General features: G+C 35.8%; 1 protein-coding gene across 5 annotated transcripts in view; it reads right to left on the minus strand.

Annotated features, from left to right (window-relative positions):
• Positions 1–25,920, minus strand: part of XRN1 (5'-3' exoribonuclease 1) — a 38,730-nt gene extending 12,810 nt beyond the window's left edge. For all 5 annotated transcript variants that reach the window (XM_074912061.1, XM_074912058.1, XM_074912057.1 and 2 more), the window contains exons 1-29: positions 25,808–25,920; positions 22,621–22,853; positions 20,511–20,608; positions 20,028–20,137; positions 19,828–19,938; positions 19,505–19,587; positions 17,261–17,348; positions 16,982–17,150; positions 16,716–16,783; positions 15,554–15,688; positions 14,133–14,196; positions 13,151–13,256; positions 12,707–12,796; positions 12,395–12,551; positions 11,926–12,045; positions 10,731–10,900; positions 9,776–9,896; positions 9,580–9,678; positions 7,860–7,963; positions 7,202–7,333; positions 6,302–6,464; positions 5,736–5,849; positions 5,167–5,265; positions 4,885–5,000; positions 3,853–3,999; positions 3,419–3,508; positions 2,226–2,361; positions 1,436–1,492; positions 634–766 (exon numbers count right to left, since the gene is read on the minus strand). In XM_074912061.1, coding sequence (XP_074768162.1) covers positions 634–766; positions 1,436–1,492; positions 2,226–2,361; positions 3,419–3,508; positions 3,853–3,999; positions 4,885–5,000; positions 5,167–5,265; positions 5,736–5,849; positions 6,302–6,464; positions 7,202–7,333; positions 7,860–7,963; positions 9,580–9,678; positions 9,776–9,896; positions 10,731–10,900; positions 11,926–12,045; positions 12,395–12,551; positions 12,707–12,796; positions 13,151–13,256; positions 14,133–14,196; positions 15,554–15,688; positions 16,716–16,783; positions 16,982–17,150; positions 17,261–17,348; positions 19,505–19,587; positions 19,828–19,938; positions 20,028–20,137; positions 20,511–20,608; positions 22,621–22,853; positions 25,808–25,882 — 3,388 coding nt within the window. In that variant the 5' untranslated portion in view covers positions 25,883–25,920. The remainder of the gene's footprint in view (positions 1–633; positions 767–1,435; positions 1,493–2,225; positions 2,362–3,418; positions 3,509–3,852; positions 4,000–4,884; positions 5,001–5,166; positions 5,266–5,735; positions 5,850–6,301; positions 6,465–7,201; positions 7,334–7,859; positions 7,964–9,579; positions 9,679–9,775; positions 9,897–10,730; positions 10,901–11,925; positions 12,046–12,394; positions 12,552–12,706; positions 12,797–13,150; positions 13,257–14,132; positions 14,197–15,553; positions 15,689–16,715; positions 16,784–16,981; positions 17,151–17,260; positions 17,349–19,504; positions 19,588–19,827; positions 19,939–20,027; positions 20,138–20,510; positions 20,609–22,620; positions 22,854–25,807) is intronic.

Genomic DNA, 25,920 nt, shown 5'->3' on the forward strand with positions numbered 1-25,920 from the left:
AAACTGGATGAGAAAGCAACTACTTGAATGCCAGGTAAGTAAACAATTTCTATTACTATATCTCAAACTGCTGTACCCAATGTGATGCAGTAAATCCTTTTGTTTACCTGAAATAGATTTACGGATAATCTTCTTGTCAAAGATGGTGTAAATTCGTGCCATTTGACAAAAATGATGTATCACAAAGTAAAAACCAAACTCCAAATAAAACAATTTAAGACAACCTACCTATCTGGTAAAATTTTATTTTCAGTGTAAGTAATAAGGCTTGTTTTGATGTCTACTTCTCTTAACTTTGCCCATATCTTCCCATAACTTAATTTTGTTCCTTTTTTGCAGCCTGTGTTCTCTCTCATTGATCTCTCTGCCTTCTTCATATTAAAAAGGAACAAAAGGTAAGCAATTTCTTATTCTTATACAGCGGCATAACACATGGATCTCAAACAGATTACACATAGGTTTAATTTAAAACAGTAAATATGTCATTAATGGCTTCAAGTTGCACATGCTTCATAGGTGAGAAATTTCTGTGCATTCACAACATTACACAAAACACTCTTCTGAAGCCTTCTTTCCTATCACTAGCTGAGCCATTATATAGCTATAAAGCTAGAATTAAGAAGAAAATATTACCTCCTTTAATTCCTATAATGGTACCTCGAAGACCAACCGGAACGGAAAAGTTCTCTCTCACATTGACAACACGGTCAAACAGCCTATACTCTGCATCTCGATCTGGAACAACCCCATTCTGTTGTTCTAATGGCTGACAGTAACACCAAAAGACTGTGTTAATGTTTGCAAAAAAATAGGGATTACAGTCAAAATGCATTATAATATTATCTGAAACACACTATAAAGCAAACTTTCTGAAAAAATTAATTGTTTCAGAACACAGAATCTTCCCTCCCCAGACACAAAGCAAACTTTCACCTTTTTTCTTGCAACTCTCTCTCAAGAAACATCAGTGCTGTACATGATCCAAGGCAGACCAAGAGGATCAATTTAGACAAAATAAAACCATCAAGTGTAACCTGCCTGTCAGTAACATGGGTATCCCTGAAATACCAGGCAAGATGAGCAGTCAACCAGTTCAGGTCAAGAACTGAATAAAAATCAAAACAGGGCAGAAAAGACAAGTAGGATGTACATTTTTAGTTTGCCTTCATTATACAACCAATAAGGACTATAGGAGCATGAAGGACAGAAGGTAGAAAAGAAATGAAAGTCAGCATAATACGTGATGGAGTTTGTAGTTAGAAACTTTCTCCTTTTAGAGACAAGACTACTGTTCTCAAATTGGTTTCCTAGAAGGCATCATAAAACTTTTTCTTCCATCAATACTGGCATAAAATTCCTCTCTCTGAAAGCTGGTAAGCTTAGGTAAAATAAATATGATCTGGACAACAGAAAAACCCCTTTCCACATCACTTACTCTGTACAGCAAATGGGGTTTCACAGTTACTCGCACCTTCTTGTTGCTCTTTCTTTGCTAAAGAAAAGGAACAAAAAGTCATTACAAACTAGTGCAGGAACAACCACTGGATTTCATGTGCAACAAAACACCCAAAAAGATAATGTAGAATTCTTTTGTTTCTTTTAGATAAAGGTATACAGCTTTCATGAAGTCTTTAGGATGATTAAGTCCAGTTTATAAAACATGGTTGATTTCTTTACCAAAGCTTTGGCATTGTTTGGCTAATTCCAGAATTCACATCAATTTTAACATGTCCTTGCAAGTAATTTCAAAGAAATCAGCTCATTATTTCATGTGGCTTTGCTTTTAGGCTTTGCTTTAGTAATTTCCATGGCCTCTTTTTTCATTTGAGGCCTTCAGAAAGCTACTCTCTAATTTTCCTCAGACCAAAGAGAAACTGCAAGGGAAGAACAGATGGGATTGCACTTAGAAACATCACTTCAGTAGTTCAGAATATATACTGACACTTGTTCCTTACCAAAATCACCAAAAGGTAGAGTTCAGAGTATAGCCTAATGCTGCTGAATCACCTCAAAAAGAGTGAGTTAATTACAAAGATTCATAATGAGCTCTTTTGAATTTCTGGGACAATTCACATTACAAATTAAGAACCCACATTACATTCTGTGTTATTTTCTCTGGAATGACAAGTAATCTTCAATTGTCTTATTCTAATTCTAGAACTTGGAAAGTAACGAGCAGTTGGGTTTTGGTTCACCCCTGCTCACAATGATGTCAAGCTACATACCTTGCATTTCTCTATTTCTTCTTCAATTTTCTCAACAATGGCTGCATCCAAAATTTGCAAGTCACAAGATGAGCGAGACAGAGCAGACACAGGATGTGCCTTTAACCAGGCAACAATTTCTTGAACTTTCTCGGCGCTAAATAAAAAACAACATGTATTACAACTTTTAACTGCGCAAACTAAGCATTTCACCACATTTGCTCAATTAGTCAGTCAAGTATTATGATCTAGTCACAATGCTTCCATACGTTCATAAAGTAACAGAATTTAAGTGTCCTGTATGTATTTACAATAGGGGTTAAAAAAAAAATAAAAATCTAACTGAATCATGCAATACTGTTTTAAAACTATAACCCGAAGTTTTTTCCCCAGGAAAAAAATTAAAAATTAAATTATTTAAAAGTATGCAGTAAATTATGTTTACATCCAAACAATTAACCATGTCCAGCTGTGATTAAAGGTTCTGTGAACAGCTATTTCTTACAACACAGTAAGAAAAAACTTTGGGGCACGCCTCTATGGTAAAATGGAGCACAAACCTTCTAGTAGAAGATTCTTACAGTAGAAGAGTCCCACAGTGGTATATCTGCCCACTAAGAGTCCTACAGAGTGCAGCATCATGCAGACTTACCAACACAAACCCATGAGTAGAACTTACTAGCTAATAATAAAAGCTTTTTTAATGTTACTGTGGTGTATCTGGAACCAAGGTTGCTCCTTGTCTCCCATGAAACTGACTGAACTAAAAATGTCCAAAATACCTTCAATTCTATACATGTTATTTTTCAAATTCAATGTGATCTTAAGCAAGTAAAATAATTATTGCTCATTTTCCAAAAATGAACTTTTTGTGACTTTGTGACTATTCATAACTATGCTTACTGAAGGTTACTTTAAAAGCAAGAACTGTGAAGTAGCCATCAAAAATTAGATTTCTCATTTATTGGACTTGAGGCAAGAGTCTGACAGAGACTTGGACTTCACAACTGGAATGTACAACATTCTGGTAATTTTTTCAGAGTCATCACTGAACAATCATGCTGCTCAAGGAACAGCAAGACTTCAGTTACATAACAACCACTAAACAATCACCACCAGTTTCACAATGTTATCAGCCTTTATTCTTCTTATTCTAAAAAAAAAAAAAAAAAAAAAAAAAAGAAAAAAAAAAAAAGAAGGGAAAGATGGCTCACCCATTCTCATCCTCTCCAGGCCAAATGTCATCTTCATAGAAGATATCTTCCTGGCTGTTCTTGGCTATATAATTAAATAGTTCAGGGACCCTAAAAAAAAGAATAAATGGAAGACAAACTTAGTTTCACATCAGCATAAACCACAAAAAAGCCTCATCAAAACGAACTCTGACAGGCTTCAAAATTTCTGAAGCCCAGTGTCATACTGTTCCATTTGGCAACAGTAAGCTGTTGACAAAAGTACTCTATCCCAAAATATGCTTCTCCTGGGAAGGAGAGACTGTTGGAAGAAGAGTTTCAGAATAAAAGAAATTCCATCAAACAAATCCCAAAAGCAAACTCATCACTTCTTAGAAGATCTATGTCTGAAGGACAAAATCCAAAGACTGATATGAAGGTGGATAATTTAGATGAAATTTATATCCAATATATACCTTTCTAAATACTCAGCAAGTAATTGTTCTACTGCAGAAGAATACATCCATTCATTTCCAACTTTCTTAGTATAGCCAGGTACTTCTTCATTTTTCTTATTGAACTTCAGGTTTAGCCCCACATTTGCTTTGTGATCTCCATGAGGACTGGAAATAAGAAAAAGTTTGTTAACTTACAATGATATATATATGTGTGTACATACATTAAAAAAAAAAAAAAAAAAAAAATCACACAAATATACATCCTCAGCCTTAAACCACAGAAAAATTAAAGTAACAAGTATTAGCATTGCAACAGCTGTAAATGTTACAGGACATAAGCTGTGCTACAATAGCTGTCAACACGTATGCCCATAACTTACTGCAAAGGAGGGTAGGGAATATTTTACCCCTCTTCCTTAACTGAGATCTAATCAACCACAATCCACCTGACATTTACCAAGATGCAGAAGGATGCCCCTGAACAATCAGTTGGGAAAAAATGCACATGTTAAGTCACAAGAAGATGCTTATGCATCAACCATTTCTCTAGTGAGCTGTCCTAGGAAACTACAATTCTGACATTGAGAGAACTATAGGGATTGCCTCCCTTACATACTTTAAGCAGTTTTAGTCTTAACTAGTTGTTAAAAAAAATTACAGGTACAATTATCCCTTTATACTAGCAGTAAAGGTAAGAACAGTGAAATTAGATCTCAATTCCAGTTGTTATTCTCAGAGTGGCAAAGTCAGTTCAAACTCCTGCTTCAATTATTCAAACAGCTAACCAGGAAAGTCAATTTATGTCTTTCTACAATACTAAAGCCAACAGAACAACTCTCCAGTAAACAGAAATGAAGAAATAGTTTATGGTATTAGAGAAAAACACTGCATATGCATTTACTTTACAGCAAATATCCCTTAAAGAAAGCTTCACATCACAGAACAGTTATACACTTGGTAAAAACAGCACTTAAACACAGCAGAAATTCTGTAGAGTTGTATTAGAATTTAGAAGCTTCTCTACAGACAAAATTCACTGAGAAAACTTACTTTTTCTTTGATCCTCTTCCAATAAAGATACTCCCTGTAAATCTGGAGACAAGATATCCACTTACTCCAAGACGGCTGGCCAAAATATATGCAGGATTGTATTTCACAGAATATTTCTTTAAAACAAACAAACAAACAAGCAATATTGGCAATTCCTGAAGGATAAGGATTTTTATACAAAGGGCAAATGAATAATATGGAAGCATCCCTTAAAGACATTTACCACTGCAAAATATATTTGACACATTGTTTAAACTTTATTAGAAAATTAGAAGCACTTACATGCTGGTTCTGTATTAAAGGATCAAGCTGAGGTTCACATGGAATATTGAAAACTACACGAATTCTACCTTCTGTGATCACATCACGTGAATCTTGAACCTTGGAGAGAAACACAGCACATTAAAAATGTTACTTAAAACCATCAGTCTTTGGATACTAGACCTCAAGTCTATCAACAATTTGGCTACAGTAGGCACAGAGTTGCTTTGGGATTCATCATCTTGCCTTGACCTGTACACTGCTTCCTCAGAGAGGCAATCTAACAGCATTAAATCAAAGGAATCCATGACTGAAAATGGTCCAAAATGGGAGCTCTATGTATTGCAAATTATCCAAAATCATGAATAAAAATAATCCTGCATTCAAGCTATGCTACCTTTTTTTCTGTTATGCTGGCAACAGTGATAGGGGCAACAGAACTCTCTCCTCTGACTAAACCACCAGTGAACCTCTGATTTAAAATTTTATCTAGCAGATGACCACAACTGCCACACAACACCTTATATTATTTTAGGCTTGCAAACAAAGAAATCTAGGAGAAAAAAAAATATTAAACTAATGGAACTAACTTCTCCCATGCAGCCGTAGTAAGGAGATCCCAGCATAAAGGCTGTACTTCCAGGAGGAAACAAGTCATCCAAAGTTTTGATGTTTGAAAAACGAGAGTCAAAGGCTTTGATATCCTACATGAAAAAGACAAAGTTGATAAGGTTAAATATCTTTCAGTTTCAGTATAATAATTTAAAAGTTCATATAAATAGACACATTCTAAAACATTATCTGATTATGAAATAATTCATCAAAAGCAAGGAAATAAATGCTGTTACACAAGCAACTACGTTACCTCACAGAGCCCCACTACTGTAATTCACTTAAAGTATCATCAGTAAAAAGATGACAAAAGCCATTTTTTCCAGTAAGATCACTACATTGTGCAATAGGGTCACAAATTTTGTGACAAAATACTTGCCTGAGCACATTATATTTATTTATAACGTAAATTATATTAATTTAAGATGCGTATTTTTGTTCATTCTTTTGTTTTAAAGGAGCATACACTCTTTCCTTTCCATGCACCCCAACCCCAATGGAGTAAGGACCTATGTGCAAGATGATACTGAACTTGTATTTTTACCTTGACAACAGTTTGGTAAACAAAAGGAAGAACTTGTTTTGACCACTGCTTCTCCAGATAAACTTCTCCATTTTGGTTTAGCTGATACCTATTACCAGTGAGTAACTGAGCATATACAACTATTGATGTTTCATGAATAATTATTCCTTTTCTTCTCTGGTACCTGAATACAAAGCAGAATATTTAGTTTGATTACAATAACCAGAATTGAACCAAGAGGGTGAAATTAATTTACTGAAAAAACCCCAAAACAACCAAAAAAGCCCCTCTTAAAAGGATTCCAATAGTCTGCTTCCTGTTTTATAAAAAATGCCCAGAGTAAACATCTTAGCCAGTTGCTTATTCATTGTTGCACAGCCATCACTACATAGTTAAGTGTGTTAATTTAAACACATTTTACCTTTACAGTAGGAAGGGCCGGGGGTAATTAAGGCACTTAACTCAAATGACAGATAATAAAATGGCAAGCTACTGTAACTCAGTTGTGTTCCACCAGGCACCCACACTCTAGAAGAGCAAGAGCTGTATTCAGATTTAACAGCGGTAAGCTACTGAAGTTGTAACTTGATGCTGTATGACTCCATTCCATATACTCCCTACAACTGAAGATTACTAAAACCAGAACAGAAATTTGAGTGGGAAAGTAAATACTGAAACTCAGTCATTTGAGAATTCTTTTGTAATAGCATCTAACTTTAAATACCTAGGGACTAACTCCTTATACTCTGAAACACCAGCATAAGCTCTTTTATGCTTTTTTTTTTTTTAATTCCAGCAGACTCATTAACTTTTATCAAGTATGCAGCAGCTCTTCTCTGCTACTCAGGTCTCTACTATAGCAACAAAACACTTTTAAGCTGTAAGATGCAAAGTTACACTTTAATTTACAAAGTTACTTACTGCTCTGAAATGCCTTGAACTTCTTTTAGCCATATACTTTGTTCCTTATCTCCAATGTATGCCACTTTAGTTGGGGGCACTGCATTTCCCGTGTAAAGTTTCTGTGTGCCATGTGGTTCTTCCAAATAAAACCTTGAGAATATCATGACAAGTATGAATTTAACCAAATAAGAATTATCTAGACATAACCAGTTGTGAGCAAAACTTAAAATAGGTAGAGATTATTTGTTAAGGACATAGAAAACTTACAGCACCTTTTTCTTTACCCATTCCACTATAGGCCATACAGCATATTTTTTATAAAAAATACCAGTGCATGTGCTGAAAGGGAGGTAGCATAGAAACGTTCTCTTTTACATTATTCCATGTGGATTTCTGTGCATGCATTTTTCCCTCAAATTTAAGAATGAGCTCTCCCAAACTTCTACATCTATAGCAAAATATTGAAGCACTAGACTTCTACAGAGCTAACCAAACCTCAGAACAATGGGGAAAAAAAGGTTCTTCCACCAAGCAACCTTTGATACAGCTGGACTAATCTGCTGTTACAATATTATTACAAAATGTATTAGAATAAACCCAAAACTTTTATACAGCCTAAAGAACTTTAAACAAAACAATAAAGATGACAAACAACTACATATGAAATGTCTCTTACTTAGTTTCTCCATCTGACACAGCAACAACTCTGGCTTCTTCGAGGTGTGGCCAGTTAACAAAAACACGCTTCCCAAGTACCAAACTGGCAACATTTTCTACCATCTGAAAAAAACTCAGAAGTTACTATTATGAATGGTTTAGCATATTAAAGATTTTTGTTCGGGGATTTTTCAAACTGTTTTTGCAGTAAAAACTACTCTAGTTAAAGAACAGATTTTCCTTGCAGAATTAAAAGCTCATTTTACCTTACTAAATTGTATTTGATACATACTACATAATCTCTTGATTAGAAATGGAGAATCATGTATCATCTATTAGAACAAAGTATCATATTCCAAACGCGGCTCTTTACATGTTGCATGTTAGCTGTAGGACCTGGGTTGATTTACATTTCTGGTATAGGCTTACTATGTATTTGTTTGTTACATCACTTTGATTATTGTGTCCCAGAAACAAATAGTTCTAACTGACAATTTGAGATTACTGAAATATTTTGTACCATAGAATTTACTTTTGTGTCTCACCGAAATAAAGAAACAGCACTTACGACCAGGACTCTGTTAGCATCTGTAATTTTAGTGTCACATTATGTTCTGTTTTCCCAACTAGTTTCTGCTATTTCTCTAATATACTATTTTGGCTTATTTAATTCTCTTTGCCATGTATCTTGACTATTCACTCTCCCTCTCTCTAAAATAAAATCATATCTTGTTTTCCTCCTCCCTCCTTTCCTGGTTTTATTTATTTATCTCTAACACTTTTATTTTCCAGGATTATTCTTTTGCTACCTAATATTTTTTATTATTAAATAGTTGGCTTTTAAAGGATTTAGAAAAAATATTCTGCTTCTTAAAGTCTCTGGATCAACTCATTCCTGATTAAAAGGGAAAAAGTGTCTATATACTCTGCTACACAAATGACAAGAGGCACTGGTCTGGAGAATCTGCTTCCTTGCTTTTATGCCATTGTCAACTACTAATTAGTCGGGAGGAAGTCTGGCCAACTCCTTACCTGAGAACATCTGATGACTATCACAGAGAAATGCCAGAAACTCTAAGGAGACTGACATTTAATATTCTGAAGTCAAGAGAATTTTAAATCCTTCAGCAGATTCTCAAAGTTCTAGACTGTTCCCCACACAAATTTAGCATTTTAATCCTAATGAACTTTATTTTTTACTATTAACTCCAACAGCCAACAAAAGCTTTCAGTGTGAACTAACAGTGTTGATGTTTTCAGTGTACTCATTCAGCTGATGTTTTCAAAATATATACTGATAACACTACCACCTAACGGTCTGAACTTTGGGCTGGGAGCTAAGAACTCCAGAGTTCTTACTCCAGCAATTAATTCTATGGCCTTGAACATACAGCCATACCTCTCCTTCATATTAATCCAATTTTAACCACTTATACATAAAGCTTATTTTGAAATCAAGCATTACTAGTTGAAGTTTAAAAGAATCTAGAGATAATTCTTTTAAATTAACTATTCAATATATTTAACTATATTTTAATAAATCCTTGGGATTTAAAAATTTTAAAAAACTTTTTCAGTATTACTCTATAGACATTCTTCTCCTATGATAAACTATTAGGATATAAATAACTAACATTTTACATCTGTCTATTTAACAAATTCATTGTTTTTGTGACAAGTTTTTCTGCCTATTTTCTGGTTTGGTTTTTTTTTTTTTTTTTTAGGAGCTGAATGCTTACCTGCTCTTTTGATTTCTCATCAGCTGTAATTTCTAACATCATGTTCTCTCCATGGCTGCTTTGCTGAAACACCTGTACACCACTTTTTCTAAGATAGAACTGGGCAAAAACAAAACAGCACATAAAACTTACTTGAATCCTTATATAGTTTTCTATTCAATACAATTGAAAATGTCAGAAGAGAGAAATCTTTTACCTTATGTTTAATGTGCTTTAAAGTGGGAAATCCACAAAAATATAATGCACTCTTGTTGATTTTAGTTATCTTATTGTGGGTTATTTCTACAAGCCAAGCATCCAAAGGTATTGTTTTATACCTAAAAAACAAGTTGCACAACGTTTTTTCATACAAATTGACCTTCAGCTCTAGAAACTCTCATTACTCATTCAAACACTCATTAGCTGACAAACCCTTTGACTTTCCTGCAAGGTGGCAATTAATTTAAGCCACTTGGAATCATACAAAAGGACTATAAAAACCCACACTATTGCTGCAAAGAGACTAGTTAGGAAAAAGGCAAAACTTCAAGCCACGGTATATCCTGGTATAACCTTTTAGTTCACTGTTATTGTTAAATTCTACACTAGCTATTATTCCATATGGTATCATTCATCTTCACAACTATTCATTCTCCACTGAGTGTAATCCTGCAACAGGCATTCCTCCTCTATTTTGTTTTTAGTTTTGCTACTATTAAGGTTATGTTCCCATTAAACCTTGAAACCTCAGCCTGTGTGAAATAAAGCTGGCTAGTTTCAGTGAGAGGAAAGTGAAAAAACACACTTGTGTTCAAACTCTCTGCACTGGATCCAAATGCTTACATATTATTACAAATGGTCTGGAATTAGTGTGCTGATAAATCATCACTATTATCAGACATTTGTACCAGTCTTTCATCCTCTGTGTCATACAAAGTTCAGTAATTCTCTAGAGTGTTCTTGCCAACTTAGCAATGGTTCATCTGTTCTGCAAAGTAACATTTAAAGAAAAGGGACAAATACTTTCACCATGCTATCCAAAACAAGTAACAGTGAATTCAATGTTTTACATTTTTCAGTGTATATATTGGCATGTAAAAGCCTTGGTTAAAATGCTAATGAAAGTATTCTAACTCCTTTTAGTCTATCTAAAATAGTTATGCTAGCGTTACCTTGTATGACATCTTTCTACTGCAGGGAATTTCTCTGGCCATGGTGACAGGTACTGGAACTCTGCATCTTTGTCATACCAGTACATTAAGCAAGCACTGTGAGTATTTCTTTGTTTCTCCTCTTCTTTTAGGCACTTATTACAGGATTCCATGGCCTGCAGCAGTCGTTTCTGAATTTTAGAGAAATTAGTGTATGTGAAACTGGTAACAAACATTAGCATGGAAACATCTACATTGAGAAAGTTGATACCTGCATTTTTCTGGTTAATGAATTAATTTTCTAATTGCAGCCTCACCTTTTCTCATGTTCCAGCTCTCTGATCAAAATAGGGCAATTAAAACAGAATGGCTTTGGAGAATAGATTACCTTTTTGCAAATATGTTTCCAAATGCATATTTTGCCTTTTACATTTAACATGCAGAGGAATATTAAAAAGACTTTAGATGTTATGATAAAATTCTGCAAAATAACTATTGAAAAAGCTTCAAAACCTTATGGGCCATTTAAGTAGCAACTGTTGTCTTTTGTGAGAAGACTAAGTCCCGTCAACCCTTCACTGCAAACTCTAGAAACAGCTGATAGGCACAGGCCACCCCCTGTATATATCTTAACATCTAATCTGCACTTCTCTTTCCATCCACTCTTTGATGTGCTTAAATTTCATTTGATAAAAGATATTACAACAACGTATATAATTATGCTATCCTGTATGCAAAAGGAAAGTTACTCTTTTATTCCTCTCTGTTAATGTTTTACTGTTTGATTTGTAGCTTTCTACCCATTACTGGTGTTCATGTGAAGAGATTTTCTGTAAAAAGACTTGTTCGAGGCTTTTTTTTTTCAAGTGTTTTATTTTACCGACATTCTTTTATTTCTACATACATATTTTTATATGTATATAGAATTTTTTCCTCAAAGAATCTGAAACTAAATATTTGCACAGTTGCTTAAAAACATGAACAAACAACAAAAAGTCCACATCCCTTAAGACTTCTGCCACTTGAAGCTAACTTTGTCTGTGGTAACTTAATCTAACCTTACTCTCCAGGCAGCAAACATTTATATTTTAATGTGGTCTTATCAAGTGCTAATTTAAACTTCCATTTAATTGCATGTGTAACTGTTGATTAACTGAGAAGTTTAGCAGATTTGTTATGAAGCTTTTTATAGACAGCAGATGTTGAAAGAATTTACCTCATCAATAAACGGGATTAATACTACAGCTTCCCATTCTTGCTGTTTTCCATTTAGGTCTGTTTTAAAATCCAGTGGATAATATTCTATAATAGGAGAGTCTTGACTAATCATCAAGTGCTAGGAAAATACAATAGAGGAATTAAACATCATCAAGAGACAATTTAAGTGCTAATTCTAGGAAGAGATAAAGTAAGGCTGTATTAAAATCAATTCAAGGCTGAACAGAAATTCAACATTTATCACTTAACTGTCCTACTCTGAAACTGCTTAGCAAATGCAAAATTTTGCATTTATTACTAATTTTACAATGTACTAACAATAGCTAGAAGTATTTAATCATACACCTAAAATTGGGAGGTAGAATATAACTAAGAGGACATGCAAAAATGCCAAGAAAAGAGTTACTTCAAAATAAAGCAGACAAACAGTAAGTGATAGATCTATGAAATTTAGTTCTAAATCCTACCTGGTAGCATTTAGGTAGCAGGTCTTTGCTAGCTGCTGGAAGTACAGCAAGAAGCTGTTCAAATGGCATGAAAGGTTTTCCCAGTTCAAATTTGATTTTGAGTTCACTGATGTTGCGAATATCTGACAGATAAGGTGCATAATGATAAGGATAATACCTGCAGGGAAAAAAAAAACCCTCTTATTTGACTTAATTACAGTACAGCAGCGTTCACAGATCAGAAACAAGCAAAACTACATTAAATGTTCCCAGCGTACAAGGTGAAATATTGCTTGATCTTTAAGCAGTTTCTCATGCAACAATTTTTCTTACCAGCTCCATGATTGAACTCCATGGTAATAATAATGCAAAATCCACTGTATTGCCTGGACATAACATTCTGATTGATCAGCCAAGAAGTCACTTACAAAAGAAAGAAAATATACTTATCAGTTTTTCTCATTTTCACTGGTATATAAAAATTACTTAGCACCTTATACATAGGAATGAAGGTTGAACATTTTGTGAACCTAATGAAAACATGGCTTCCTAGATTCCTTTAATACTAATGGATTTTTTCTCTCTAGCTCTCAAATACTTGTTACAGAAAACTTGATTTGAGCTCTTCTTGCATTAGCCAAAAGCATCACTGCTGTGGCACACCGACATGTGCTCTCTGCTTTCAACACAGATGAATATTCTGTCTTGTATTGACATATCCAAAGACTTATCTTTGGTGTTTAAAATAAAAATAAAAAGGAAAAAGCATACACTTACTCAGAAACTACTTCTACACCCATTTTAGTCATGTAGTAAGTTCTTTTGTATTGCCTAAACTCAGTTTCAAACAGATCATCATCATCCGGCTCATCTTCCAAAACAGCTGAAAAAGACATCATGGGAAAAAAAAAAAAGGATTAACATTCACTTCTCTGCTACCACAAAGTTTGAAGACATTCAGTTTTGACTCAATGCCTTAACTTTACTCCTCACTTTATTCCTCAATTCACAATTATAGGTGGTCATATCTTCCTCACACTGAAAGTAACATGAAACAATTAAACAAAATCTTTATCCAGAGAATGTCTGGACCTTTTTTTTTTTTCCTTTGAAGATAGGCAACCAGGTTTGTAGCCCAATTACAAGAACTGAGAAGTGAATATCACAGAATCATCTAGGTTGGAAAAGACCTTGAATATAAACTAGTCCAACCATTAACCTAACACTGATCATTCTCAACTATACCATATTCCTAAGCCCTATGTAATATAAGCCATCAGGTAATAATTTAAGAAAACATTAAAACAAATTTTAAAATTTAATATTTTTTCAGCAACATGATCTTGTATCATGGAGTAATACTTATACATTTTTGACATTAAGTTTCAAAACACGAGCAAAAGACATTTCCTACAAGCGGAATGAGTTTAAAAACACAAGCAACAGCCAAAAACCCCAAAGCCATACAAAAATCTGTTAATTTGTCGCCACCTGAATAACAAAATACCTAGGCATACAATCAAAAGCAAAATGTTGTTGAAGATCCGCTCATTCATTCCTTTAATTCATCATGGAAATACTGGTCTGGTAAGAAGCACTTCAAAAGCTTTAACCCCACTCCCTCTCACCATAAGCCAGTTCCAATTCCCAATATCTGACTACATAACTCTCTTGTTTAGATTAAGGTCAACTCTGACATGAAATTCTTACAGATCTATACACATTATTATATGTACACGGAAAAATTATTTGCACTTACTTTTAGGTGTTGCTTCACCTTCATTTTTTTCTAAAGCAGCCAAACATATTGAATTTTCCTGAGCCTAATAAATTAAGTTGAAATACAGTAAAAATACAGAATAATATGCACATACATCATTCACAACCACACAATCTGCAACTCAAAGTGCTGTTAATCAAGATGTATAAATATTATTGTTTAATATAAACTCCACTAGCTTTCCTTCTCTCGTAATTGCCTAGGGAAAACTATTTTATCCATACAGATCAGACAAGGGTGCAGTCTCAAATAAAATCTCAACTACCTTTATAAAAATCTGAGTATCTGTTTTCCAAATTAAAACTATTTCCAAAACTGTGCAGTACATATTTAAACATTTTTACCTACATCATGCACTGTGCTACAGCACCAGTATGCAGTTAAAATTTTTGTCAGTAAATTTTTAAGAACTCAAATCACTTTTGTGGGAAGTAAGGGTACAAGAAATCGTGTTTTAGACACAGACAAGCCAAACAGTTACTTCATTCTCACACTACGCAGTCTTTTGTGTACAGCACTGAGTAGCTTTCAATAAACAGAATCATTAAACTGGCCCTCTTCCCCTGTACCTGAGATATTCAAGCTCATGACTGTCACTGCCATTCAAACGATCAGTCAAGATGGCTAGCTAATACTATACATCGGCTCCAAAACTTCTGCGGCAAATAAGAAAACAACCACAAATAAAGCTCACCTTATTAAAGGAAGAGCTAACATCTTGCTCTTACAAACCACAAACTGCGCTAAGAACAAGACAGTGATATACTGTGACAGATTAAACTTGAAGGAATCTCCTGCTGCTACTCTAACTCTGCTGAAGGCATATATTGAAGGATAGCAAATGGAGGTAGGGTACATGACAGCAGGGCAGAGTCAAGATAGAAAGAAAGGTGTTGTTCCTTTTTAGTTTCATTATATCTTGAATTGCAAGTTTAACAACCAGTCTGAGAGAGCAATGAAACTGATGTTTATCTATTCATTGTCAGATATTTGGCCAATACCAAGACATGCACAAATGATCTATCATTGTATCTGAAATAGGTAAAACTTCTAGCAGGCTATGCATTGAAAGTAAAATTGTAAAGCATAGCAAGTTTGACCATAACTCACCCAGAAGTAAGTTTTGCTGCTGTTGAGGAACAGATAAATTCACATAAAGCATTATGTTACAGGTTTACAAGATTTCAAAAATCATGAGAACCTGACCTTGACTTAACCATTTTATCACTCACAACCAGTATGCATACAGACAGTTCCTCAAATGTTACATTTTACTATCTTTTCTGATCTCAAAAGATCTCAAAACAGAGGTTTATGCCACTTAATTTGCCTAAATTCAAATTACTGATTTGCAAAAAGTAATATTCTTATTTCCAAAACTGCACATGTAAAACACTAACCTTTTGTTTCTTTTGTTTGTTTTTTCTGGCTTCCTCTGCTGCAATACCAGCTGCCTCGTTGAGGTATTTATTGCCTACTTTACTTTCAAACCACTTTAGGTCTACAAAGACTTCACTGAAGTGTTCACGATCAAACTGTGCCCAAAAGAAAAAATATGTTTAGAAGTATTTGAGGAATGCCAAATTTAAGAAGGCTAGATTAACAATATCTTTTTAGTACATGCATTAGATTACATCTACAGTCATTCATACATAAACATTTCACCCTAGAGCTACACCTAAACTAATAGATTAATATTAAAAAACTTTATTCTTAGCCATATAAAACATATACCCAAGCCATATTTTGTTTTCGTTCAGTAAGGCAACAATAGGTACCAAAATGGAGTTAGATAACTTCTAGATTTCACTTTCACCTCTAGAAGTAGTAGACGTATACAGGGTCTGGGCAATACAGTCTTGTGCCACACCACCAACACTTTCATAGTTATACCCAAGAATGAGAAGACAGGGCTGAAGCTGGGACAGCAGATGAACTTTCCCCTTCCAAGTTCAGCAGAAGGCCGAGACCCTTCCGTTTCTATATGGCCTATACACTGTCTTATCTCTAGGATGGATTACTGCAATGGCACTTAACAGGATTGCCTCCTGTATGCCTGGTAGTTCATGAAGAATGCTGACGCCTGTCTCCGAGAGACACTACTGCTTCAATGCTCTTTACCAGTGATCTTCATAAAAAACTTGCAGAAAATACTGCTGTCCAAGATCTTCAGACGTCATTTACCCCACAAGAAACTGCCCAGCAGGGGAAGCAAGGAATATTGCTGCCTGCAGCAGATTTTGGCTAGTACTGCTGCTCGTTATTCATTGAGAACTGAGGACCATAATTATACTGGTGAATCCTCATTTGACTTGCAGTACTAAAAGATCCTGGCTAAAGCACAGATCAAATGATTCAATCTTTTTCCTCTTATGTTATGATAAGATCAGACAACAACTGATTGGATCCCATTGGTTAAATGATAAAACAGCTGATGGAACCACTTGTAAACCACAGTTATTTAACAGTTCATTAAAACTACACCATGGTGCATTTTAGGGCACTATACTGTAGACATATTCAATAGACTGTTCTATACAGTGCAATTTTGAAGTTACTTACATCTGACAATCTTGTAAGATACTTCTCAAAGCGTTTTAAATTCAAATGTCCATTCTCATTTATGTACCCTATTGGGAAAACAAAGTATGTTTTTTAAATTAACAATTTAAAAATTTCAATTTAAATGCCCCATATATAATAGAATGCAGTCCTCATGGCTGTCTAAAGCTTGCTGCCTAAATATTCTAATGGCTAAACAAGTCCATAAATATTAACACAGGAATGTTAATGTTTCTACTTTCCACAACTGAACTTAGTCTTCTTACCTCCCAGTTCTGGCAAGATAGCCATGTATGTTCTATAAAGTAGCGGCAGTGCATCATGATTAATGTGTAAATGAGGTAGATGAGGAATAAAATCATTTCCTACAAGGAAACCCATTAAGATCCAATCATCTATTATCCTTTCAATATCATATTCAAAGGAAATCTTGTCCTGGGGGAAGGAAAAAAAAAGGAAAACAAAAAACAAGTATAATTTTTATTATCACGCTTGCATAAAAGGGCCTCACATGTTTTTTCAATCACAGCTCCACTAGAACTTACTTTTACTGGTGAAAATTCATAATCAATATATTCTCTCATCAGTGATAAGTGCAGTAAATGAAATGTGGTTTCCTCTGGTGCACATGCTCTGTAAATTATTCAAAACATTACACTGATTATTTATAAACACACTTTCAACATGAATAATAAATCTTAATTTATCTAAACCCAAGCAGTCTTACTGAGATTGTATCTTTGCAGAAGAAATAATGTATAAACGTTTATTTGAATCTATTTTAGGATTCATCTGGTTTGAGTCTCTAAAATTTTGTGGTAGAACATTCTAAACAGCAGATGTGACTCTACTGTATGGAAAACAACTAGCTTAAAGAAAGCAGGACAGCTTTTAGAGTTTCATATTACATTAACTACTTCCCAAGTAATTATCCCATTGTTCAAAAAAGGGACAACCTAACCTAACTTTGCACCAAACCCAGTAAATTTTAAGGTATTTTAGAACTAGTCTGAGTACATACAGCATACACAGATTCATGTCTAAACTGGCTAGGTTACATTTTCAGTCATTTGAAATGCTTCTTGTAAGAAAAGAATATGCTCAACTTGAAAATATGCTCCATATGTATTATCTAGTGGCTTCAACACAGCACCAAAAAAAGTGACAAACCTACTGTTTGTTTATGGCATGAATTAGTCAACATATATTCTGCCTTCTTTCCCTCTCTTCATTAAAATTACTTAATACCTAAGCCAATGTTAGGCCAACATCAGTTAATACCTGCACCAAAAGATTAATGAGATAAAGACTGATGTATTTTAAATTCATAAAGGACTATTTCACCTTGTAGATACTGTAACTAGCTGGGACCACCTCCAATGACAAAACGGCATAAACACCTGGGTATTCGCACATACATGGTAGATTTTTGCCAAAATCCTCTGGGGAAGACATGTGTGACATGCTGGCTTATACAAAGACTACTAAGACAAGTTCTAAGGTACACTTGGCTGCATGGAACTTCAGACCCAGTTCTGTCACTTTTTAAATGTAACTTTCATATTGGCAAATCCAGGTTGATGCTCTAAGACTCTAGAGACATTTTGCCCCTTATCCTTTGTTGCACAGGACTTGAAAATCCTGATAAAAAAATCATTTCTCTCAATCAAGAAATTGCTGACAGATATTAATTTGTATGTATTTTTTGTATTTTCAAATTTTCAAAATTGTATGTATTTTTTGTATTTTCAAATTTTCAGAAGGCAATTTCTGTAACTTTCTGAAGTAAATTCCTGTAATGTGCAATATTATCCAGAAATTACAACAGGAGCCAAATATGGAACAATGCTTGAGGGAATAAAAATATACTGACACCTTGACTTTTGATTTCATACTTTACTTAATTAATCCCTCAAAAGGTTGTCACATGTTTATATATTTTAAAAAAGGGAAAAAACACATTTTTCTTTAATTAGACTTAAGGTCTTTTAAAAACATTGCCTATTAACATGTCAACAATATTAACGGAATAAATACTAGTGAAAATCCGACGGTGGAAGACTGAAAAGAATACTTATTTCTGATGTTTATCATATTGTCCTCTGCAATAAGAACATTTATTAGCAGAAATTATGCATTTATCTAAATATTTACATGACTTATCACTGTATTATCCCAAATACTTTTTTGTATCAAAAAAGTATTTCTCTCTGTCTCTCCCACCTTCTCCCTATATCCACCAAACATATGCTTAAGGTCCTTCCACAGCAACAGGTATAAAATTAATTTTTCTATTACTTCAGAATAGCTCCATGTACATGCAAAGTTCTGGATCAAATCACCTTTTTCTGACTGCTTATAGCCCACAAATTAGCATCCACTCAGCCACTTCAAGAGTTTATTTTAGTTATTATTCTACTAATTTACTTACATGCACAAAACCTCAGAGTTATAAATACATTTTAAGAAGTATTTGCATAAGACAATTATGGAAACAATGTCACTACAGCCTGGGCTGTTCCATTCATAATATGAAGTACAACACACCAAAGCTCTAAGGATTTTTTTTATCAGCTGTCCTGACAGCATACATTTTGTCACGCAAATTAATTCAAATGCACAGTGTAACAAGGTGATTTCTCTAATTTCATGTACTTTCTAACACAAAAATAAACTAAGATTTTATTGATTTAATATGCAATCAATTAAAAAAAAAGTTTTAGTGACCAGCATATTTTAGATTTAGTTTCAATGTATATAAAATAAAGAGTAAATTTAAATCAGTTCACCTTTGAGATTTTTTACCACCAAATCTGACTTCTTCTCTTAGGAGCGCAAAGTGTGCCTCATGACTTGTTAATCCCAGCATAATCTATTACAAAGAGATATTAGAAAGGTCTTACTTTGTTATTTTTTAAAAAGCTGTTACTCGACATTCAAGCCGTATACAGAAATTTTGCAGTTCTGTTTCATTATGAATTCAAAAGTTTGCAGGAATCTCAAATTACATGCTTGTTTAAAAACATTTTAGAACTCTGTGTGCTTAGGAAGACATCAAAAATACACACACTTTATGAACTTCTGTTGTTTGTATTATTTTAATTGCACATACCAAGTCAGCATCTAAGCCATAGAGACAGTGTCTTGTGTTTGGATCATGATGGGGCTTTGCTTTTTCTGATCTGATGAACTCCATAATCTTATGTTCACCTTCCCCCGGAGTCTACACAAAAACCCACAAAATTAATCTGTGAGTATTTTTCTATAAAATAAAAATCTATTTAAAAGAAAATATTAACAAAATACAATGACCTCATGGCCTGATAAGTAGACTGTTACTCCTTGCCAGGATTTGTCTGTGGAAATCTTCATATTTACAAAATATTTAAGATGCTCATGCAATCTGGCCATGAATTCAGTTCCTGAAAACAGAAATCTAAGTTAAATGCAAAGCTTTTCACTAGTCATTCAAAATTGTATTTACATATCAAAATTATTAATGAAAAAAACAAGTCAAAATTTTGCAAGAGATGAAGAGGACAGCTGGTTTTTTTCCTCAAGACATTTCAGTTTTTCCATAGCCATCTAAAAAAATTTTTAGAATCAGACAGTATTCCAACCCTACTAAAAGTTGTTAAAACTTCTGTTCTCAACTTAACTGAGCCTTTACTGATTCTGTCCTCTAATTATTTTTTTTTAAAAAAAGCACCTTGGGATAGAAAAACAGTGCCAAAATATATATGCAAAAATATAAATCTAAACAATTAAATTTAAATAATTAACAAATTATCTTACCTGGTGTAATACAGTTGGAATCAAATCTGGCTTCTGTAGGGAGAGTTTCTCCCTTTTCTAAGGCCTTTTTTATTTTGTCTTCTGCCTCTTTTGCTGATCTGAAACAAAACAGGGTTGGAAAGAGGGAGTAAGGAAAGAATGATTTTAAATGTTAATTTCCTAAGTACAGCTTTGCTGACAAAATATATGTAGTTGATTTTTAAAGAGTGTTAAAAAAAAGGCAAGGGGGAAGAGATATTTAACTCCTGAATTGAGTTTGCACTTATGTCTGAAACAACTGGAAAGCTTAAAAATAGCTTTTTTTTTCCCCTAGTGATGATGATAGTCTGCCATTACTCAGATACAGTTAATGTTTAGATTACCAAGATGACCATTCAACCGCCGATCACGATGAAAGCAAATTAACATTGAACTGTAGGAATACTCTAGAGCTAATCTAAAAATACTATCCCAGAACAGTAACAGAAATTTAGTTAAACAAAGCAGCAAATTCACAACCATAGGGGTAGGAAGGGTATACTAAAAATTTATCATTACTAGTAATGGAGAAACAAACAAATACAATTGTAGCCTTTCTTGGCTAAGGATTTCAGAAACACTTTTGAAACAGAAAAAGAGTAGCCACAAACGTCTTAGATTTTTGTCCTCTCATTTCCGCTCCCATTTTCTATTTAGAACTCTTTCTTAATATCTTCTTCCTCTCAACCTTTTTTCCTTAAAAAAAAAGCCAAAAAACCACCCAAAACCCAAAATCACAAAAAAAACCCCACAGTAGCTTGACAATATTTCCTCATCCCTTTCCCCCAGTTTGTTTCTGTTGCATTTCACTCACCATCCCTGCACTGTCTGACCACTGGCTTTATTTCCTCACAACAATCTTCAAAGACACTTTCACATCTCCCGAAACATTAACATAATTCTTAATACCGTGAAATCTACTTGCAGCTCTGTATTTGAGCTAGGTTGCTAACTGGTACCAACACAAAACCAGAGTTTTATTAAAAACCTAGTTTCTTCTATGACTGTCAAAGAACACTCCAATTACCAAAATGGCATATCTAGAATTAACGTTCACAAATACCAAAGACTCTCACAAGTTATGAAGCCATTTGAGCCATCTCTAAGAGCTCCTCTACACTTTCATTTCACAGAAAATTTCACAGGAAAAAAAGCTCCCCGTTACTGATTATGCTATCAACTGAAATTAAGTTCTGTTTGATTTTAATATGAATTAAGGGATATTTTAGTAGAAATTATTTGTTCACATTTATTGCACTTTATACCAGCAACCGAATGCTACTCTAAAATCCCCATTTAGCCCTGTACCAAGGCCGAAGGGATTGGTCAAAATCATCTGGTAGGAGCATTTGGAACCTAGGTAACAAACACAGTTTGATTTATAAACTAATTTATGAGGCATACATAGAACTATAAGAATGCATGTAGCTGTCAAGGTCTAGGATTAATAGGAAATGAGGAAAACCAACTGTAACAGCTTGCGAGTACCTGCCAAGAAACAGTGAACTTAAGCAGAAGGTAATTCTGGCAGCGGGAGATCGCGACCACCGACTCATGAACCACCTACCCGTATTACAGCCCAGACACTTTTCTAGACATTTCTAGCTTTCACTGTGCATAACTGGAAATAGGAGGAGAGTATATTGATGATTTCCAAGAAATTATATGTTTATGCATGAATACTTAATGAATATGTATGAGCAAGTTCTGTATAAGATTTACAATTTTGATGCTCGGTGTGCGTTGTTGGCGAGATGACTCCCCTGCGCACCCAGCCGTTAATAAAGCAGTGTCTGCTTATCTACACCACATTAGTGTCGATAAGTTTTTATGCCGGTTCTTTGGTGACACCCCCACCCTCAACTCCCACATACACAGCAAAAAACCTAAGTAACAAGCAAACTTTCCTTTTTGGAACCCAGATTTTAAGTATTAACATTTTACAGGTAGTTACCCTCATTTAATTAAAAATTAAAGCTACTGTCAAGGGCACAAACACTCACATTTTACTTTTTATAGTATAGATTCAAGTAAATGGGGTTTTTTAATGTATTTACTATCTTAAAGACAGAGCAAGAACAAATATTCTCACCTAAAACGTCTCCCACGCTGCTGATTCATTTTTGCTCTTGGAGCTACTCCATCAACTGCCATGAAGAAAACCTTCCTTGGTTTAATAATGCGAAACAGTACTTCCAAATAGTGAAAAATATCAGCAAAAATCTTATCTTCTGAGATTCTGAAGTGAACATCATCATCATTTGGATGTGAACACTGATGTATAATGCCATTCATGTCCAGGTATAAGTTGTCAAATTCTGGAATCTAAAAAAGCCACAGTTAATACCTATTTGGTGACAGCTGAAGCAATGCAAACACTGCCCAAGGCATGGCTGAGAGTAACTGAAAAGGAGTGAGGTGGAAAGACCTCCCTGGAACCTACTGCATGCCAATGGGCTAGGAGTATCTTGACTGGTTACGGGCTTGTTTGCTCTTGCGATCTGTTATTATGATCTCCCCAGTGAAGAAAGTCAGCTGAACAGGTTCCTATCCTATCCTGACTGTTTCTGGTACCTCAGGACTTCTGTTCCATGTGCTTGGGCAATCTTCTACATTGTATAAGGGAAAAGCAAATAAAATCATACTTTTCAGGAAGAGATAATTTCCCTTTCTTTAATAACCCATACATTTCACTGATTCAGCAGTATAACCACATTATAAACAATAAAAGCTACAAAATTGACTATGCAGTTTCCAACAGTATTTCAAAAGCAAAACCAGCTTCAGAAATTTAGGGCTCTCCCCCTGTTAATGAGTTGCTACCATGAGCATTGCATGCTGCCTCTTCAGCTATGCCAAGAGCCACCTGTGAGTGTAGAGAGTGCCAATTACCACCAAAAGCAGTAGAGTTAACATTAATTTCTTTCCCAAGTTTTCCAAACATGTTTTTTTCCTGTCTAGTTCTCTGTTCTTCTAACAGCCTTATCTGTAGCAATCCGACTTTTTTTCAAAGGAAAGAACCCTCCCCTGAATGTACACAAGCACACTGTTAAATGTATGAAGCAAAGGGGACATCGTCTACCTTTTTGTTACCAAAACCCACCAAACACGCACAAGAACAATTCGCAATAAAAAAATCTATTATTTAATCCACCAATATAGCCATTTATAAAAATTATCCTGTCATTACAACTGGAAAAAGGCAATTCTAACTTTTCATGATTTTCTGTAGTACTGCTTCCGACATATCTTTGCATAATTTTGAAAGGCATGTGGCTGGATTTGTATTTATCATCCAGATGTAAGAGAAACATAACTCTGTTTCAGAAAGAGGAATGATTAAGAGAAGAAACAAGAGGTAGGATTGGGAAGGATCTCCAGTCACCTGCAATAACTAGTCTTCTGTTGTGCATAAGGATTCTGAATACAGTTAAATTCAGTAACCCAACTGCTCTCAACATGCTCAAACATCACATCATCCACACAGGCACCACTTTCAGAAAAGAACAGAGCAGGGCCTTGCATAGGCAGCATTCTAAAGGGATGAAAACTAAAGCTTTTATATGGAAGCCCTGTATATAAGGGAAATAGATGACCTTTTAAGAAGCACAGCTGTAATAGGATTTTAAAATAATGTTGTGTTTTACATAGGAATTGACTTTTATTCTGGGTAGTTTTTTCTGTAACAGCAAACAAAAATCCTAATCTAGATGCTAGTACACGTCTGAATATTCAAGTGGTCTGGCAAAGAAAAAGAATGAGGATACATGTTACTGTTCAAGCTTAATATTACATACAACAATCTAGACATTTTCTTTTCTGTTTTACACAAAGTATTCCACAAAAACTAACACCATAATCTAGTCTTTAGAAAGACTAATTAGAGAATGACATTAGCATACTTAAGGGTTGTGCTTTCTGTTTATCTTAAGAGCTCTAACATCCTCTTTCAGAAAGTACCACGGGTAGTACCCCCTACTGCTACCCCCCTGGTTAGAGCAGACACATGCTGATCCTCAGCTTGCCACAGTTCACGGTTCTTCAGCAGAAGTTTAAAGCTGCCACCAACTTCAGCGAGGAGCCCAGGCATTTAACAAACCAGCTGAGAAGCCAGCACACACTGCTGCCGCCTTGCTACACAGACAGTGTAGGGCACTACAGTGAAATTCAACAAATCATAAGCAAAGCCATATGCTTTGAAAACTGCTTTGAAACTAGAAGAGTCAGACATCCAGGTTTGGAAACATTTGAACAAGGCATCTTGGACACCTTGATACAACAGCTACTTAACCTTTTAAAACACTAACTTTGAGAAAAATTTATTAACTCTCAAACATGCCTTCAATCATCACTCCGTTCATCTCAGAACATCCATATTCAGATTATAAAACCACATTCCTAACACCAGTTAAAAATTATAATGAAAAGTTAAGAGCTTATGTCTAACAAATACCAAACATGATTTCTCTGAAAATAAGGCTTTTTTTGCCTGACATTGAAAGCATTATTTGCGGCTTTCCTTTCTAGGCTTTAACATGCTTCTTGTTTTTGTTACTAATACAAGTTGTCCGACGCATGCGACAACAAAGAATCGCAGCAGAGCTGTAAAACCTGTCCCTCGTCATTACTGTGCCACCCGCCGTCACCAGCAGTCACCGTTCGGAGCCCAGTAACGAGGAAACTCCGACTTTCCGCGGCCCGAGGGGGCGGAGGCCGCCCGGTGCCCGGCGGAGTTTCAGACGGGCTGGGGAGGAGCGCGGCCGCCGTGGAAACAAAAGCGAAAGGAGCGAGCGCGGCCGTGGGGAGCCAGGCACGACCGCGCTGCGGGGAGCCGGCCGGGCTGGGCATCCCCTCGAGGAGCAGCGCGGTTTCGGGGCGGCTCCTCCCGCAAACATTACTTGCACGTAACGAAAGGGCAAATATCCGCGGCAGAAGGCTGCCGGCTCCGCTGGGCGCCAGCGGCGCCCTCGGGTCGGCCACCCAGGCTTTCAGGAAGCCCCTAAAAGCCTCGCCCGCTTCCCACCGACCGCACGCCGCCAGCCCCCGAAATTCGGCCGCTTCGAGCCGCGGGTCTAGCCGAGGCGCGGCCGTAGGCGCAACCACCCGCCCTGAGCCGACCCGGCCTCAGCCCCGCAAGCCCAGCGCGGGAAAGCCCGGCCGGGGACCAGGCCCGCTCCCTCGCCCCGCCAAGGGGCCAGTCGGGACCCCCCTCCTCCGCCGCCCCGGCGCCGAGCGGGGACAGGCCCTTGGCAGGCAGCGGCGCCCCGCTCCCAGCTCACCTGATGCTCCTTCAGCACCTGGCTGAGGCAGGGGTACCGCTCCGAGATCCACCGGTAGAACTTAGGGACCCCCATGGCCAGCGCCGCCCGCCGCCCTCACAGCCCCGCCGGAC

This window comes from Athene noctua, chromosome 8, assembly GCF_965140245.1.
Source record: "Athene noctua chromosome 8, bAthNoc1.hap1.1, whole genome shotgun sequence".
NCBI classification, from domain to species: domain Eukaryota; kingdom Metazoa; phylum Chordata; class Aves; order Strigiformes; family Strigidae; genus Athene; species Athene noctua.